Source organism: Rhinichthys klamathensis, unplaced genomic scaffold (genome assembly GCF_029890125.1).
Source record: "Rhinichthys klamathensis goyatoka isolate OS25496 unplaced genomic scaffold, OSU_Roscu_1.1 h1tg000329l_1, whole genome shotgun sequence".
NCBI classification, from domain to species: domain Eukaryota; kingdom Metazoa; phylum Chordata; class Actinopteri; order Cypriniformes; family Leuciscidae; genus Rhinichthys; species Rhinichthys klamathensis.
In genome coordinates this window covers 238,213-258,569 of record NW_026606844.1, presented here as the reverse complement: position 1 = coordinate 258,569, position 20,357 = coordinate 238,213, and the positions used below count along the sequence as shown (strand labels likewise).

General features: G+C 37.6%; 1 protein-coding gene across 12 annotated transcripts in view; it reads right to left on the bottom strand.

Annotated features, from left to right (window-relative positions):
- Positions 1–20,357, bottom strand: part of nbeab (neurobeachin b) — a 334,783-nt gene that overhangs the window by 184,354 nt on the left and 130,072 nt on the right. For all 12 annotated transcript variants that reach the window (XM_056271937.1, XM_056271943.1, XM_056271940.1 and 9 more), the window contains exons 29-32: positions 18,893–19,334; positions 8,080–8,231; positions 5,866–5,983; positions 1,761–1,888 (exon numbers count right to left, since the gene is read on the bottom strand). In XM_056271937.1, coding sequence (XP_056127912.1) covers positions 1,761–1,888; positions 5,866–5,983; positions 8,080–8,231; positions 18,893–19,334 — 840 coding nt within the window. The remainder of the gene's footprint in view (positions 1–1,760; positions 1,889–5,865; positions 5,984–8,079; positions 8,232–18,892; positions 19,335–20,357) is intronic.

The following is a 20,357-nucleotide window of genomic DNA, read 5'->3' as shown; positions in this document are numbered from 1 at the left end:
ACATTCTTGGGATTTAAACATCTTTGTTTTAGTATACTTAAAAATAATAGTTTTACTGTATCCCATGCGGCAAAAAAAAGTATTTTCTTTCCGGTCTTTATAACATATATTTAAATAAGTGATAAATATATTTTGTAAATAGGATGGATTAAGGAAATATCACTTTAATTTAAAAAATATATTTCATTTAAACTTTCAGATACCAAAATATATAACAAAATGTACTTCAATGAGCAAGAAAATATATTTCTACTCTAAAAATACAGTGTAGGTAATTCCATATTTGTATATGTATATTATCTTCTTTTTTGTTTCACAATCAAATAGGTTTGGAATGACATGAGCATGAGTAAATGATGACAGAATTTTCCTTTTGGGGTGAACTATTCCTTAAAATTTGTTTAGCCTTTGGCAACCATCCACAACACCCTTGCAACCGCATAGCAACGGGCTAAAAACCACCCAGCAACCTCACAGCAATGCCCCAGTAATCACTTAGAATTTGTTTAGGAAAATTAACTCTTAGAAAACCAAGGGGTCAATGTTTGGCAGGTTAGGAAGGTCTAGTTCTCCCCTGCTGGTAAAGTCTGTATAACTACACCATCTGAGAGCAAAAAAAACAACAACAACAAAAAAAAACCACAATTGACAACTGACAAGAATTCACACTAGTAAGTTTATAAAATTGACACCTTAGGCAAACATAACTGTGAATCTTCCTAATGTGGACATGATTAGGTTTGACTACAAAGATAAAGACAGAAAACTGGCTGTTATAATTCATAAATATATTCAGCGTTTGAGTCCAGGGCAGAATGCGTGTCTGAGTATTTCTTTCATGAAATGGCTGCCTGAGCTGTAGACACACATATTTGCAGCATGCTGTAATGTGGAGCAAAATTAGTCTGAACAAACTGGCATTGAGCGGTGAGAAGGATGTATACTATGATTTGGCACTGAGGCTGAAAGGTAAAAAAGCCTCAAAACAGAGCCTGGAGTGTGGGTTCCCGTTCAGAGAGAGGTTGCTTTGCCATGTGAGGCATGTGTGTGAGAGAGAGAGAGAGTGTGTGTGTGTGTGTGTGTGTGTGTGTGGCAGCTAGAGAAGGGAAGTAGATCTACGCAGGAAAGAAGCTCTATGCACGCTATGCAGAGCTCAGGAACAAAGAACGAGCATGCACGACCAAATAAAAATAAAAATAAACATACAAAAAAAAAATATATATATACACTATTGTTCAAAAGTTTGGGGTCTCCTATGCTAACCAAGGCTGCATTTAATTGATCAAAAAATACAGTAAAAACAATAATACTTGGTAGAAATATTACTACCATTTAAAATAACTGTTTTTTATTTTAATACATTTTAATGTAAAATTTATTCCTGAGATGGAAAAACTAAATTTTCAGCATCCTTACTCCAGTCTTAAGTGACATATAATGTTTGAGAAATAATTTGAATATGCTGATTTGCTGCAACAAAAAACTAAAAAACGTAATTATATAAAAATATTGTGCTGCTTAATATTTTTTCCCAAACCACGATGCATTTTCCTATGTGTGTGTGTGTGTATATATATACGTATGTTATGAAATATAAAAGGTTTGAAACCTTATGCCCTCTGCATTATAAAGCAAACAGGTGTTATTCAGTGCATGGTTACAACTTGCACTCTCCTATACCAGCATGATCACATATAAGCAGGCAGAGAGAGAGAGAGAGAGAGAGAGAGAGAGAGAGAGGAGGAACACAGCACCATTACCTTCAATGAGCAACTCTTGACCATGACTGCCCAGCAGAGTACGAGACAGGAAAGGTGCAAAGTCCACAAAGATCTCCCTCAGCAATGGAGCCACCTTCTCCAGAGCTCGCTCCAGTTTAGTGGTGATACTGTGTGGATAGACAAAGTAAATGAGGCTGTGCATTAGAGAAACAAAGATTTTTGAAGACAAAAGTGTATTGTGATTAATACTTAACCCGTAATCTAGCCCCTACAGACCAAAACAAATTCACACACTAATAACCAGCTGTAGATAACTTCAGAGTCAACATCTTAGGCTCTGGCAACAAAGAAGCAAGCCAGCTTGAAAACTACATGTACCCTACAGGAATCCAACCCCAATAGAATACAAGCATGTTAGTGGTCACGCAAAACACACTGGAAGTGCCGCCTGGGGTCCTGACAGTCAGCTAAATGAAGAAACCTTACACAAAACTCCAAAACACAGAAGTGCTGGTACAAAGACCAAAACACACAGGGGGAAAAGGTGACTTTACCGTGAAATAGTTATTTTTTGACAATCATTTTTCATCCAAATCCAATGAAAATCCAAATGAAAGCCAAATAAATGAATTCATACTTTTTTTTGTTGGAATTGTGACAAAGAACAAGTCCTTGGTATAATTTTATTGTATATGGCATTACTTATAATTTTAAGTTATTAAATAGAGTTTAATAAAGAGCAGACCACATTTTATGAGTATTCAATGCAGAAATCCAAATAATTTCAAATGGCTTACAAACGTACTCTTGCCACTATATGTAAAATGTATATTTGTCAACTTATTTTAAGAATCTAAGAATCAGTTTTGAATCAAAAGGTTATTCAGATAAGAAACGTGTAAGTTTCTGTCTAAAGGTTTGTACCAGTATGCACATTGGATTGTGCTAACACCAAAATGTTAGAACAGTCCTTATATGGTATGTATACACATTATTTTAAGTTATTACAGTCCTAATATTGATTCAAAATGTACAGTACAAGCATATTTACGATCCTAGCATTTACAAAATGTTGTGCAAAGACAACATTTTGAGGCTTGGGTATCACAATATTACGTTAACAGTAATATACTGAGCAAAACTCCTGGGGATTTTGTTGTATTGCAAATTTCCTTGGGTTCGCTTGTCTAGGTTGCAAATCTGAAGATAATTAGATCGTAAGCTTTGAAAAATACATGGTTTCCTTTTTGGTGTCTTTATTGTGAAAGATTCAACACTAAAGCTATTGTGTGTCATGAAAGTGCAGAAAATAAGTGGGAAAAAAGAGAAAAACTAATGAGACACAGGCAGCGACAGCGAAACCCATCTCTTGTCTCTCGAAGTGCGGGTTAGGCATCACAGCCTCTGCATCCAGACAGTTTCATCATTGACTTCACACTCCCAGTAAGTGCTGTCGGTTACCGCTGCCATGGAAACTGATTTGCGATTCCTGGCGCGGCAGAGGAGCCACAAAGAATGCGTATATGTGTGTATGTGTGTGTGTGTGTGTGTGTGAAGTGTAGAGGCCCCCGGAGAGCATGAGATAGAGCTGCACACACACACACACGTGCTTTCTCCTGTGTAGTCAGACGGTGGTGTGTCTGTGAGATGTCTGTCACAAAGCATTAGACGAGGTGAAGGGATGGAGCCAAGGTCAGCACGGTTTTCCACACACTCCCCAAAACACCTACGCGCACTGATTTCTCTGCATTAGTGCTCACGTAGCCCCCTCTAACAGCCCAAACACACGCGGTGGGCAGTGAGAGAGAGGACAGACGATGTATTTGAGGTGTGGGGTGTCTTGTTTGTCGAAACCACAATAATAAAAACAAGCAAAATGATCGTCGCTTGATGCCCTAAACAAAGGAAAGGTACAATGTCTGTAAACATGAAAAAACAAGGCTGAGTGCTGACCCCATCTTGTGGCGGTGATGATAAAAACTCAGGAATAGCATGGCTGGCTGAACAAACAACACAACTGCATGTGATGAGCTGCTGACAGAGGAAACATTTCCCACTCACAAACACACTCAAATAAAGCAATACGCTTTCTGAGGGCGTGTTTTACAGTGATTTTACCATGTTAAAGGGGTACTGTGAGAAATCATGTCTATTGCTTTTTTTTTTAAATGGTGTCTACAGAAATATAAGACACACATTCAATAAATAATTAAATGCATTATTAATAATTAAAAAATTAATCTGCCTGGAAATATGGACCTTAGTCAAGGTAGATAGCCTATTTGCAGTGAATGCAAATTCAACTGTGAGGGACTGACACATTGACGTACAGTGCACATAAAATTTGAATTATGAAATTTAAGTGGGGATGCACCGCCAATTATTTTTATGTTATGTTGCCGATAAAAAAATTCTACTTCTAAAAACAAAACAAAAAATATAATTCAAGTGAGAAATACTCTATTGCTATCTGTACATTAAACAATTTTAACGCACGAGATGGAGGCAAAGAACGACCTGACGCGAATCGTTTAATCCATAGAGAGCCGTGGGTTATCCTGCTTATACCATGGTCATTTTCCAGCATTGACAACTTAAAGCTTTTATTGATGTTTGCAGCGCAATATTTGACCGGAATGATAAAAACAACAGTTATTTTCATAAGTTACGGCTCGTTAGATCTAGCATTCTGCCTACTTTAAATCAGACACAGAGATAAAGCGGTGCGAAAGCATAAGATTGCATTTATTCGAATGAATCAACTATAGCATTTACTTGATATTATCGCGTGAGAGAGAGAGATGAGATGTGTGTGTGTGTGTGTGTGTGTGTGTGTGTGTGTGTGTGTGAATCACACGCGTCTGTGCAGTGTCTCTCTATATTAACAACGAAGCTGAGTTTAATGACTTCAAAACCAGCGATGTAACCCCTTCGTTGCAGAGAAATATAATGTAGCGATTCAGTAGCTAAGTTAATTTGTTAATAAAAGTAGCAGGATAGCGTTGATAAGTTTCTGTATGTATCTGTATGTGTGAAGTGCGATCTCAGAGTGATGTATGTGTATGTATGTTTCAATGAAAACAGCGCATTTATATAGAACGGTGATTAAAATGACTTGGAACTACCTGTGCATTAAACAGTTTTACTGCACACCTTCCAGTCAATCAGAATCGAGTATTCAGACAGACCATGGTTTAATATTCAATTCTATACTCTTTTGTCTGTATAAATATAAAACACTAAAATCTAAGATGTTGATAGCTACAAATGAACAACTTTATAATATGCCTGATGTATTTTATGTTTTTCTGTGCATCTGTTTTACTTTACCTGTTAGTTTGTTTAATTTTTTATTATTGTTATTATTATTTTTTTATTAGGTACAAGGTTGTTTTGAGTATGTGTTTTGTTTGATACATTTCAGGGTTTTGTTCTTCAGTATCATGGCTTGTCAAACTCTAAATAAAACTAAACTAAACTAAATATACAGTATGAAATAATGGATATCGAAATTTGCTAAAAATTACATTTAACAGTGTTATTAAATTATTACTGTTTTAGAGATCAACTTTAAGTTAACATTAGATGACAACAAAGGTAATATAAATATAAAAATAATGAAAATTATCAGGCACAATGAAATATCCAATACTGGTCAATGTATATTTAAATTCTAATAAATAAATAAATAAATAATCGACTGATAACTGATATGCTACTGATATATTGTGCGTACCTATGCTTAAGACAGAACAGTGCATACTCACAGTCTTGTTTTCATTAACATAAATCTACATATGTTGTGACCTCACAGTCACAATCGCTTCAAATTTGCTTCATCCAGACCTTAGTCAGGTTAGACGACATATTGAATTTAATGAGGCTGTTAGGGATAGACTTGCACTCTTTATTTATTTCGTTTTATAAGATGAACAAAGTGTGTTGTTAAACAACAGTACAATCTATTGGACACACAGTATTCTATCACTCACAACCTTGGTTTCATTCCTGTCAAAAAAAAATGTAATATGGCGCTACCCTGATTAAGGTCTATCATCCAACTTTCCTATTCCCATAAACATCAAGCTGCATCTCTATCCAGTCTGTCTTATACCTCAACACACATCCTGGGACTCTGATTCACCTCATGTTCTCCATGGTGTCCTCAGGCATGGGGGCCACAGTCTGAACCGCAGGCAGATTCTTGCTGGTGGCTCCATTCACAAAGCTGGAAGAAGAAGAAGTGGAAGAATCCGTGGCTCCTGCGAGACAACAAGAGAGAAATCCGAGGTTAGAAACATGCGGATTTTATTCATTTAATTATGCATTGTGACTGGCTAAATAAAGTTTTGGTGCAAAAAAGTGGACTTTAGGGGGAAACAAATAAATAAATACATTAAAAACAGAAAAATATTTTTTAGACACTGAAAACAATTTTTCACTTTACATCCAAAACAAATGCCCACCAAAACCTCAGAAGCAGTAAGATAAAATACTCTTTCGGGTTTTTCATCAGGTAACAACATAACTAAACGAATCATCACTATTACTCTCGCCTCCCCATGAGAAAGTGAAGCACCATCTTACAGTTCCTCTTATTTCTCTCTCTGTCAAAAGGCACAGTGTCCACAGTGCAGCAGGGAGCTTCTGATAGATACATCACAGCAATGGACTGTCATCCTGTGAAACCACAAGCTGTCACGGGACATCTGAGGATGGGAAATCTATTACGCAGCCATCAATCGCTGTGTCAGAGATGAGTGTCCACCCATAAGCAAATACACCAAGATGAAGGGAAACGTCAAGAGGGACATTCTGATGGATTTCACTGGAAGCGCAGCTTGGCCTGATTCAACCTCAATCCAAATCAACGTCCCTTGTGCATTCGAAGATCTCAATCTATATAATGGACAAGGGGGACTAAAAGTCTCTTTTAAGGAAAATGTGATATATTTTTCGGTTCTCAAAACATACTGTAAAAACATTTCAGAAGTTTGGGGTTAGTATGTTTAATTTATTTTATTTTTTAAAGAAATTAATACTTTCGTTCAGCAAGTATTCAGTTAATTGATTAAAAGTGACTGTATAAAGGTGTTTATGATGTTACAGAAGATTCCTATTTCCTATTATAAAAGTATTTCCCACAAAAAAAATATTAAGTGGCACAACTGTTGTCAGCATTAATGCTAATAATAATAAATGTTAATTGAGCATCAAATCATCATATTAGAATGATTTCTGAAGGATCATGTGACACCAAGACTGGAGTAATGATGCTGAAAATACAGCTTTGACATCACAGGAATAAATTACATTTTAAATATATTAAAATAGAAAACAGATATTTTAAATTATAATAATATTTCACAATATTACAGTATTTATTTGATAAAAAAAACATTATATTGAAATATTATTACAATTTAAAATATCTGTTTTCTATTTTAATATATTTAAAATGTAATTTAAAAAGCAGCCTAAAAAACCAACAAACTTTTAACTTGTTGTTAAAATGTTTTTTTTTAGCAAATAAATAAATGCAGCCGTAAAATTATTTATTGTATTATCATTTATTTATGTAACAGTACATGGTGATTTTTTTTACTTAATACAAGCGGATAAATATTTAGACATTTGTGTAAAAATAAGTATGTTTTGTTATATAAATTTGTAATATATATGTATAAATCCCATCTGAACTTGGCCTACAATTCCCAATCAATCTAAACTATTTAAATAAACAAATGGAGAGAATTTGGATTCCAGGTATTTTCAATGAATCCCACAGAATCAAATATTATGTAACCAGGCATGAAATTACTGCCTACAGCAATAAACACATAGACACACAAACACATTCACACAAAATAGGTGTATAGAACAGCTCAAGTTTTAAGAGCAAACTCTATAGTGTTCACAGTGTGCAGCCTGAGGCAGGCACTTGACATATAAGTTCCTTACAGTCTCCATGTGGCTGCCTAACAACCTTGAAATTTCATACAGATCCTATCTTCATGAGACTGCAGTCACTGTGGATCCATGACATTCTGAGATAGAATATATAGCGAGGGGTGCCCTCTAGTGGACAAACCGCTTGATGCCACCAAATCTAATTTCCTGACCCCGAATGGGTTTGAATTCTTTTAGGAATGGCATCTTTAATTATTCTAGGAATAGCAGAGGAGAGCCTGCATTTCAGTGGAAATTCACTTAAGCACTAGCACGTTCAAATTAACGTCTCATTAACAACACAGAGAGCGGTTGTGACCATTATATCTATCCTTATAAAGTTAGTTAACAACATAATAGAAGAGGTCAAGTTGGGATGTAATGAGACAGGATGGGTCAGAGCGATTACCTGTAGTGTTGATCATGCTCTTGGGTGCAGCCGGTGTAGCAGCGAAGATGTTTGGGGTGCTAGCAGAGGTCAGGGCACTGCTGGAGCCAGAACTGCCCACTGTGTTCACCGTCAGGCCCGACACAGGCTTCTTGGCCTGTACCACCACACTCCTGCAGAAAGTGTACACAATCTATTGATGCACTGGAAAACTGTTCCCATAACCTGGTGAGAACAAGGCACTGGGGTCGGCGGATGTGTAAGTAAGCATATAACCAACCAGAGTGGATTTTACCAAGCGCTTCCCAAAAGGGGGCAAGTGAACCACACAGGCTTCCAGACTCTGCAAGAGTGAAAGGAAACATCTAACAAAGCTAAATAAAACAGTTCACCTGCAACAATAAATACACGATTGGTTGTGAAATTAGTTGATTAAGCCGGAGGGAGATAGATGGCAGTTTTCCACAGTCCAGTCAGACTGGATGAGGGGAAACCAGCAGCAGGCAAAGCAAACATCCTGCTGTCCTGCCGACCCGGGCTTGCCTCCCGATCTTACGCAAGGAGAGCTCAGGGCAAACAAACAGTAAAATCAAAAGGAGTGACTGCTGGGTTTTGGGTATGCTTCTCTTTTCTGCTGTTTGTCCAGTGCTGTGCCTCGACATAATGTCAAACTCAGAGAGGAATTCATCAAGAGAGGTTTTCCAGGTGCGTCACCAAATGTTGCTGTTGCTATAGCGGGGCAGTCTTGAGGTTCACACCTTATTTGTACTGTGCAATTCATTTACATGTCCCCATTCTATCTCACTATATCGGATGAAATATTAATATCAAATATTATTAAATTATAAAAACATTAAATAAAAAATGTATATATCATAATACTCGACTTTCTTTAATAACAATTAGCGCTGTCAAATCGATTAATCGCATCTAACATAAGTTTTTGTTTATATAATATATGTGTGTGTGTGTATATATTATTAAATCTTATATAAATAAATAAATATATGTATATATATATATATATATATATATATGCACACACACGTATACTGCATATATATAAATAACATATATACACACATTACACACATATATTATATAAACAAAGCTTATGTTAGATGCGATTAATCGCGATTAAACGATTTGACAGCACTAATAACAATATCACAAATAAATTAACACAGAAGTGAATTTTCAAATAGTAAACAAACGGCAATTGTATTAGGAAATATTGGTATTGCTATTAAATAAATAAAATGTAATTAAAAAGCATTTTATTAGATTTCTTTAATCACGATATCACACATGAATTCTCACAGAGGTGAATTTAAAATAATTTAAAAGTACTGCACTAAATAAAGAAATACATGAATAAATCTGGTCGTCAATTCATTTTCATCTTGTTGTTCGTAATATTGATTTAAACAAAAGCTAGTTCCTCAATGACATCATCATTCAGCAAGTGACATCATTTTGTCGGAAAACAACATCACAAAAGTCAGCAATGGACCCGATCGATTCTGTTCAATTTTGTGGTATTAGTTGGCAGGCATCAGTCCTGCATTATTCTAGCCTTTATGTAAATAAAAATCTTAAAATGAATTAAAGTGCCTGAGCAAGACGACACAGTACGTCTGAAAGTTTAGAACATCCTTTTATAGAAATACTTCCTTAAACACAAGTTTAAAAGTATCAAATAAATGTATAGAAAGTACTTCAAACAGGATGGCATAACAGTAACAACCCTCTTATAGCAGGAAATGGGGCAAAATGACAAAACCACCCTTCATCTTTTCATCCTTCTTTGACCCTCTAACTGGCCAGCTGCAATCTCTGAACGGATAATTAAAGAAATAGTCTCTAAATATAGCTGCTAAACATATTAAATCATTAAAAAGGGACTAAATATACTAATCAACTTAATTATGCCTTCAAGAAATGACATCTGTTTTTTTCCAGCTTATTTATAGACGAAGCAGAAAATCACATGGTTTCCAGAGGCAACGAGCTGAAAATAGCGCTGGATCACGAGTTCACATTAAACTCTTGACCTCGCCGATAATCTCCTGTATGTTTCCACAGACATTCTGGAGATTCACGGAAACCCACCTTAGCCTGATAGCAAAGAGCAGGAGAGGATTAGTTTGATATTATACACATGACAGAGTCAAGTGTTTTGGAGGATGGAATGATATTTTGTTTGTGTGTGTGCATCGGTCTGGTTTTCTTATCGCAACTTGACGTGGTCCGAGATGCTGGCTGATTTTTTTGGGTGATGTAGCGCAGGGCTGGTTCTAACGTCACCTGCTAAACCCCCTGATGTGACCTCAGAGCAGACACTGTACAGAGAGAGGATGGAGCCATTAGAGCACTTGTCTGGGACACTGCGACTCGTCCCGATAGCACGTTCTCTTTAACGTTCTCTGAGATCGCATGCGAGGAAGCAAAAACATTCTTTGACACGTGCTTCCCCTTAAGTACTACAAACAGAGAATAACAGACCCTCAAAATCATACGTGTGTGCCATTGTCTGACTTATGAGGGCTTATTCTTGCAGGTGCAAATATGTACTCTACCATTCAAAAGTTTATAACTTTTTTTTAAACGTTTTTGAAAGTAGTCTTTTTTTTTTTCAAGGCTGCATTTATTTGATTATAATTTTTCACAACATTACTGTGGATTATTAGAGTTAAAAAAAAAAACTCTTTTCTATTTGAATATATTTTAAAATGTAATTTATTCCTGTGATGGCAAAGCTGTATTTTCAGCATCATCACTCCAGTCTTCAGTGTCACATGATCCGTCAGAAATCATTATAATATAACTGATTTGGAGCTCAAGAAACATTTCTTATTACAATTAATGTGGCTTTTCCACAGTATTTCTGTGTGAAAAAAACGTAATACCGTTTTTTTCAGGATTCTTTGAGAAATAGAAAGTTCAAAAGACCATCATTCATTTAAATTGTGTCACTTTTGATCAAATATAATGCATCCTTGCTGAAGAAAAGTGTTACATTTTTGTCTTCTTTTTTTTTTTAAATCATACTGACCCCAACCTTTTGGTTCAGTAGTGTAAAAGGGTTCTGGGATGTAATTCTGAAGCTTCTGACAGCCTCTGGTCAATATTTATGTTTATTTATCAAAAATAGCAGCCAGGACTTTCTGCAAAAACAGTCCTTTCTCATACGCAGCAGAACAAAGTCACACAATGGTGAAAAAATACAAGAAAGTAATTGGTAAACAGTTCCATTCATATTTCATTATTTTGTGAAAACAACATCCAAATGCACTTTATCAGAATAATTACTACTAATTATTAATAGTAATTAAATTAATATTCATTAAATAATGGTCTGGTTTCACAGACATGGCTTAGACTAAACCAGGATTAGGCCTTAGTTCAATTAGGGCATTTAAGTAGCTTTTATAAACATGCCAATGTTTCTTCTTGAGACGAAACAACGGCAGTGCCGTATTTAAAGATCTCAGTGAAAGTTGCTTTCAGTTAAAACAGATCAAACACACATTTTAGTCTGGGACTAGGCTTAAGCCTTTGTCTGTGAAAACAGGGGTTATAGTAATATGTGTAATATGGACACGTGATATGTTATTGTGCATTTAACATAGAATCACCAGTCAAATACTAATCCTAAATCTCAGTTTGCATTTGATCTGAACAGTTTTGAGCATAAAGATCCACAAAGCATGCTTACCCCAACCCCCCGAGCATACAGTATTTATTACTCATAACATGTCGGCTTCTTGCAGGTATTTGACAGGTAGAGTTGATAGTATTAGACTGATAAACAAGCTTCTAATACAATATGAACACTCCTCATGAATCATTCATTGGCCGGGGGCTTGTGAATGATGTATGAATTATCTGCCGCATATATTATTAATAGTTTTTCTTTTTAATTGACTTGCTTTGAATAAAGCACGGATCAATCTTGTGTAGACTATGAATATTGCAAATAGTTTGTTTTATTTAAAATGGCTTTTAGGGATTACAAACCGTGTCGGGCTCATGAATGAACATTAATAATAATAATTAAATGTGTAGGTCTCATATAGTGGCAAACTATATTGGTATCACTCGGTTTATAAGCAGACCATCCACTGACACTGACATGGGCCCATGTTAACGTATTAAAGTGTTTCTCCACCAAACTCATTTGAATTGACTTTCAAAGCCAAAGCAAGTCCTTTATGATGGCGGCCCCATCTGCAAACACGGCTTCCTGCTTATTCAATACTAATTGAAGAAATTCACCTTTGGAAAGTCCCAGAAAGACGGTGATGTCAGTCCTCATCACTCCTGTGTTTGAGGCTTTTTTTGATGTCATTCCCAATCTATTTAGGTTCTGACACACAATCGAAGAAGCCTGTCCACGTCTGGCATCTCATTTGGTGGCAGGTGGCAAACAATTAGACACAGCAATTTCAGGGCCGGCAGATGACATTAAAGCATGCAGGAGTGAGTGGTACGACCCGGCGTCAGCGGACAGCCTATGTGAAAGCATTTCAAAAATAATACACTCTGCCATGGCAACTCATTTCTGCCTGCCAGCCTCCATTAGGGTGCTGAGGGGTGAGGACGACAGGAGGGGAGCTGGGGGCGCACGGGGCGCTTCTGTTTAATCTGTCATCAACGCCCTGGAGACCCTCCCTAACACTCACAAACACATTTACACACACACCACCTTTACTACTGCAGGCACACCTCATCTGTGGCGGCTGCATGCATTACTGCGGATCCATTGTTCCTGTGACTCAATATCTAAGAAGGGAGAAGCACATTGTCTGGGCCTAATCTCTCAGGAGACATACGTTTAAGTATTGGCATAAAGTCTGGTGCACATTGTAACTTATTCTGGCAAAAAAATCTGCCTGCTTACTCATGTAGGAGGGGACATTCTTGCGATCTTTAGCAACGCTCCCTAAAAGTTCTCTAAAGGTGACGAAAATTGTTTATAAAAAAGATCAAGTGAAAATTAAGCAACCCTCTACGCACACCTAATAATAATAATTATTATTATTATCATTATTATATTGAGACGTAGCTAAATCTACTGTACAACAGTAGCCTAATATATTTTGGGTTTATGAATGTTTATGATATGACAATTGTTTTTTCTCAAATGAAATGGTAAAATGCTCAAGTGACTCTCAGAGTGGCTCTGGAGATGAAGTTCATGCATTCATGTTCTCATATAGTGAGGCAGCAGAGGCTGAACACACCGCAAGCGTCACGCTTGCTTCAGTGTGTGTGCGGTAAATAAAACCACGCGTATGCGCCATTCATTCACACCAAAACAAGCAGAATATGCAGGATTCATATTTAACTAGTCCTTTTGATGTTTAAAGCTACACTGTGTAACTTTTTTAGTTTATTCTTAGCTAAAAACACTTAGTTCTTTCAAAAATATATGTGCTCATTAATGTATTTACTTCGTTCAAGTAACAAAGTATTCTCGTGAGTGTATAATATGCCATTGAAAATACATACGGGTAAGGGGTTCTAATGTCGGTCGCCATGTTGCCCCTCCATCTTGAAAGTACGTTAGCCAAAGAGGGACATACCCGTTAATTCAAGCTTCGCCTTTCGCGTTTTAACACTCGATGGCACCGTGTCGAATGTCAAGAGGGGGATTGCTTGAGACTGATATATAAAAACCTGAAACCCTTTTTGAAAGTCTGTTGCTGATGGAGGATCACTCTTATTCTCGAGGATACGTATCAGAGTCGCCAAGGAAGCGAAAAAGAGAATTAAGACGGCAACGCAACAGGCAAATCAACAAGACAAAAGAAAATATTGGAGTGGCCTTTCCAAGATGGAAAGAGCTCATGACGAGCAACGATTTTAAAAAGGACGCCGACGTTGCCTGCTTTCTTCTCGACAGGTAACGTTAATTAAGCCTATTTGTGTATATTGGAAGTTTTATTGTTGCTTGGCTAATTATATCATGGTGTGCTGTGCATAACGCTAGAACGACATCTAGGATAGGTTTCCTCGCGTCAATGATGAAAAGTATTGTTTACCTTGTAACATAAATCCGTAATCTTGGACTACATTGGCCACCGTAGGAGTTAAAACGAAATAGTAATTGAGAGGAACAGAAACTAATATTCACTGGATGGTCATATACCTTTTCACCGCTAGATGGGGGTAAAAATCACACAGTGTAGGTTTAATATTCACAGACACTAGTATACACTCACCTAAAGGATTATTAGGAACACCTGTTCAATTTCTCATTAATGCAATTATCTAATCAACCAATCACATAGCAGTCTCATTAATGCAATTATCTAATCAACCAATCACATAGCAGTTGCTTCAATGCATTTAGGGGTGTGGTCCTGGTCAAGACAATCTCCTGAACTCCAAACTGAATGTCAGAATGGGAAAGAAAGGTGATTTAAGCAATTTTGAGCGTGGCATGGTTGTTGGTGCCAGACGGGCCGGTCTGAGTTTTTCACAATCTGCTCAGTTACTGGGATTTTCACGCACAACCATTTCTAGGGTTTACAAAGAATGGTGTGAAAAGGGAAAAACATCCAGTATGCGGCAGTCCTGTGGGCGAAAATGCCTTGTTGATGCTAGAGGTCAGAGGAGAATGGGCCGACTGATTCAAGCTGATAGAAGAGCAACTTTGACTGAAATAACCACTCGTTACAACCGAGGTATGCAGCAAAGCATTTGTGAAGCCACAACACGCACAACCTTGAGGCGGATGGGCTACAACAGCAGAAGACCCCACTGGGTACCACTCATCTCCACTACAAATAGGAAAAAGAGGCTACAATTTGCAAGAGCTCACCAAAATTGGACAGTTGAAGAAAAATGTTGCCTGGTCTGATAAGTCTCGATTTCTGTTGAGACATTCAGATTGTAGAGTCAGAATTTGGCGTAAACAGAATGAGAACATGGATCCATCATGCCTTGTTACCACTGTGCAGGCTGGTGGTGGTGGTGTAATGGTGTGGGGGATGTTTTCTTGGCACACTTTAGGCCCCTTAGTGCCAATTGGGCATCGTTTAAATGCCACGGCCTACCTGAGCATTGTTACCATGTCCATCCCTTTATGGCCATCCCATACTTCCAGCAGGATAATGCACCATGTCACAAAGCTCGAATCATTTCAAATTGGTTTCTTGAACATGACAATGAGTTCACTGTACTAAAATGGCCCCCACAGTCACCAGATCTCAACCCAATAGAGCATCTTTGGGATGTGGTGGAACGGGAGCTTCGTGCCCTGGATGTGCATCCCACAAATCTCCATCAACTGCAAGATGCTATCCTATCAATATGGGCCAACATTTCTAAAGAATGCTTTCAGCACGTTGTTGAATCAATGCCACGTAGAATTAAGGCAGTTCTGAAGGCGAAAGGGGGTCAAACACAGTATTAGTATGGTGTTCCTAATAATCCTTTAGGTGAGTGTATATCGTAATATATATCGGCTACAGTGCTCCTAGTATAAAGAGTTAGTCCGGAGCCCTGCGCTTAGACAAACACGGAAGCGACTGAAAGCAACTTCCTATTAGTGGGTACTGAATATACCCGGTACTCGGTACTACAGAAATGCTGGTCACATTTTCAAAATTTCAGTACCCACTTGGTACCGAAGTACCAGTACTTTTTACAACCCTTGTAGAGACCTAGAGGGAACTTCCTATAGTAATGTTCCCCTAAACATTCCCAAAACAGCCTGAATGTTCCCTGAAGGTCCGTCAAATAACGTCCCCCAACCCTTTAAAGAACTGGGAACGTTACCAGGCGATGTCCTTGATACCAGTGGGGACGTTCTGGGAACATCAAATTTCCAAATAAAACATGGTCCCCTAAACGTTCCAAGAATGTCCTCAATGTTCCCTGAAGGTCCGCCAAATAACATCCCCCAACCTTTCCTGAAGGTCCGCCAAATACTGTCCCCCAACCCTTTAAAGAACTTTACATCATGACCGTCTCAGAACATTCTGGGAACCTTACTAGGCGACGTCCTTGACACTGCAGGGACGTTCTGAGAACGTAAAATTTTGAACTGGGTAGACAGTAAGGGGCCATCTAGCTGACAAAAAAAAATATAGCAACCATTGTCAGAGATGTTTACAGACAGATTAATGGTTGCATTATCATGCAACAGAAGGCAGGCATTTAACATACATATTTATGTACGTTTGCATATACACTAAAAAGTACATTATAAGCACATTGAAAGCATCCAAAATTCATATGAACAAATCAACTTGATCCTTTTAGGTTCATAGAAAATTGAATACTACATGGTATTTAATCAATCAGATTATTATTCCAATCACATTTAACACATTTGCCTATTTCTGCAATTTCATTCTGTTCTGAGTGATTTTTGGTGTCGTATTCAAGTATAAATTTGAAATTGTAAAAAATGTTTTTTAATAATAATAAGTCAGAATTGCGAGAAAAAAGTCAGAATTGTGGGATAATGATGTTATAGGTTTAAATGTTACCTATGTAAATTGTTATAGGTTTAAATATTATTTCATGCTGTAACTGTAGGTCTAATACATTATGTCCCCTCTGAACTACATATGTGAATATTGTATTTAATTTGAATATTTAAAGGTGGGGTATGTGATTTTCTTTTTTGACCATTTTTTTCAAAATCACTTGAAATCCTATTCCTAACCCACTTGTAAGGCCACTGAGTTAGAAGCACTGAAATGAAAATTAAGCAATCATCTGTGGAACGGGCAGGACTCGAAAAACTCCAGCCAATCATTTCCAAGACCACCTAGAATCATTGGACAGTAAGTGCGTCAATCAAACGGTCGTACCATACCCCCCTCCCCCTATCCCCTAATCCCCCTCGCGTGCGTGTCCCCTTTGTGCGCATACTCAAAGCTCGTGACCCAGTCACAGTAAGTGTAAGTCGTCCCGGTACAGAGAGAGAGAGAGAGAGAGAGAGAGAGAGAGAGAGAGAGAGAGAGAGAGAGAGAGAGAGAGAGAGAGAGAGAGAGAGAGAGAGAGAGAGAGAGAGAGAGAGAGAGAGAGAGAGAGAGAGAGAGAGAGAGAGAGAGAGAGAGAGAGAGTGAGTAAGTGCAATCTCGCGCATCTGAGTTTTGCAGATGCATGATTGCGTGTCCATGTTCTTCGAATGGGTGGAGTCAGGGCCAGTGTTGGAGGAAAGAAGGTAGGACCTTTTGAGTTGTGCATTTTCAAAATCTGCCGGCCGTTTTGCAAATCCCATACCCTACTTTTAATATTTGAATATTGAATTTAATAGAAGACTAATCATCGCAGGTTTCATCAGTCCAGTTTGTGGCTTGCTACCATATACGTCTGTGTTTAGCTTCCAAGGGCGTCTTCAACGGCAGTATTCTATAAAAATGTAGACCATATTTTTATGCATTCCGATTCTGACATCCAAAAGGCACAACAAGACATTTTCCCTCTCATTCTGTGGATTTTACTCGTTGTGCTCTATTTGTTACCACTGTATTTCTGCCACCACAATGCTAACTGTGTTATGTCTGCTTCCAAATGGTCTGTTATCCAAAGATACAAAAAAGTAAATAAACATCATGTGCAAAAACAAATGAGATCAGGCTGAACAAATCGCCAAGAGTGCGGGTCAAAGAGTGAGACTTAGGCCTCGAAAACAGCAAAACCCTCTTAACATCCAGCTGGAGATAACTTTTAGTCAAAGTGAACAGGTTATTATCAAAAAAAAAGTTTCCATTTACACTATTTCTGTTTACATGTGTTGATTTGAACAGCAACAGCTCTGCAGTGCAACTAAAGACATGTGTTAAGAGCAGAGACTTAAATCACGTTGAGATTTTATCTGGCCTTGGAATGTAAACACACCACAAAACGCTCAAACACATCTCTGAGACATTTTCAAACACAGCAATTCTTCGTGATAGAAAGTATGGGGAATTTAAAGTGAGTTATGGCTTGCTTATGACCAAGAAAATCATTATGGTCATTCCTCAGGGAAAAGACTAATCTAAGAATTCATCATGGTTTGACTGAGATGTATCGTGTAGTGTTTAAAGGCACGGAAGGGATCACATGCACACAGAAAAGGTCACGGTACTTTTAAGGGCCTTGCACGTATACATCTGCAGTAAATGGGCTACTGAAGTGCTATTGGTGACAAGAAACATTCAATCAAGATAAAGCCACATGATTTTCACATTTGGCACCCATGCTGATGTATATTGCTGCCACCTGGTGGAGGTTCATATGAATCCATTTTAACACTGTTACAGTACTTCTGGTTTGATACAAGTGGAGTTCAAATCAACAGCTTTTGTAGTATAATGTTAATGAACACAAAGATATTGACTGTAAACTAGATTTAAGATGAATGGGGACAAAGTTGGAGGATTTAAAAGCATAAATGTAAAGTTTATAATTTTATAAAAGCAATTATAGTAATTCCTCTGTTAAAATGTTTTATTATTTGAGCAGTAAAGCTGTTTAAATCATAATTTGAGTCGTTTCAGGGTTTTAGGCTTTATGTCATTGCACTGTCGTGGCGACAAACTTGTAAAATTGAATATAACATCACACAGAAAAGGTTATTAAGTTCTTTTTTTCACACTAAAATCATGTTAAAAATATTTACGCATTGTGGCTGTACTATTGAAATACTGAGTGTTTTAATGTTTACAAATTGGCCCCATTGACCTCACTGTAATCCAGATTTCTGCTTTTTTAAAAGAAAGGAGGAATGAGTAGAAATAAACATTATGAGCTTATTATGAACTTAACTTGTACTAAATCAAGAATACAGGACATATACATCTCAAAATGTCTGAGAATACGGTACCTGTCAAAGGAATGGAACTGCATGGGTAACATGGCTTGGGCTTCCCTCTTCATGGCCTGGTGGTCAGGGTAAGGCAGGCTGTCCGGCCCGCTCTCTGTGCTCTCCACGGGAGCAGCTACCAGGCTCTTCAGGATTTCCTTGACATTGATGCCTTTGTTGGACTGGCTGATGCTGGAGATGGATGAGGCGGGTTTGAGGTGCTCCACGGTTGATGGCTCAATCAAGCTTTCCTGTGACCTGGCCTCCGATGACAGGGTGCAGAACAGACCGCTCATGCCGTTCGGACCACCCATGGCGAGCTCCAGGTCGGCCCCGTTCATCACACTGGATACCTGCTCGTCACCCAGTCCCGAGTCAGAGTGAGGGAAGGATGACTCCTGACGGGACTCCTCCAGCACACTGAGAGCTTCCTTGCGGCCATCAGAGAGGGCTGATGGGTACTCTGAAGGTCACATATCATAGTGCAGAGAATTAATAGAATACAAACAAAAATATATATTTTTTTTTTTTGTGACGACAGTCAAGGACGAGAGAGGACCAGGCCTATTTTACATAGTGTTTTGTTTATGTTTGTGCGGCAGTCGTCCGTGAAGGGCTGCCGCTTTACTTTCGTTTTTATGTGTGTTCATTTTGAAATAGAGCTGTCACGATATCATATTTTTCACACCATGACCACGGTTATCGTGGCTAAAAAAAAAAAAGTCACGGTAACAATATATCGTGATATCTATAGAAACCTTGAAAAAAAAACTTTTTGTATCAGTCGAATTCATCTTTACATTGTTTATTTTGTGTTTCGCTTTCTTTTTTTTAGCAAATGCATCACAGCATTGCATACAACGATTGAGACTCTGGCTTCTTTTGACACTGCCTAAGAAATAAGCAGGAGAGAGAAAATACTGTAAAGTTCAACCGTATTATGAATAAGCTTTAACAACACAACTAATACCTTAATCTGTTAATGTGTGTCCCCATTTGTAACCCAAATCCATGAAATGGCATACCCAAATTAAAATACATAGTTCATGAAGCCTTTAGACTTGTAGAATAATTTAAAACACATTTAGCAGCTTGTTGTCATATCGTCAGAATTAATTCAATGATACAATTCTGAGATATTTGGAACATTTATAAGATGCTGCTATGTGATTTCATTTAGAGGAGACTAAGATGCTAACCATGTTTAGCTTAGCACAGTGTTAAAATACAATTTATGAGAATAACAGCATATTTTACTTCAAAATCTAGTTATAGCCTCAGTCGAGTGATTGAAATAACTGCCTTCTGTGAAATGATGTGGCTTCTTATCACAGAATGAGGCAGAAATTATTATTTTATTGTATTCTATGCAGTGATAAAGGCTATGTCGATAAGCATTGCATTATAAATATACAGTATCCTTTACGAAAATAACCAAGATGGCTTGAAGAATACAGATAAACATTATACTGTCACAATGGTGGGT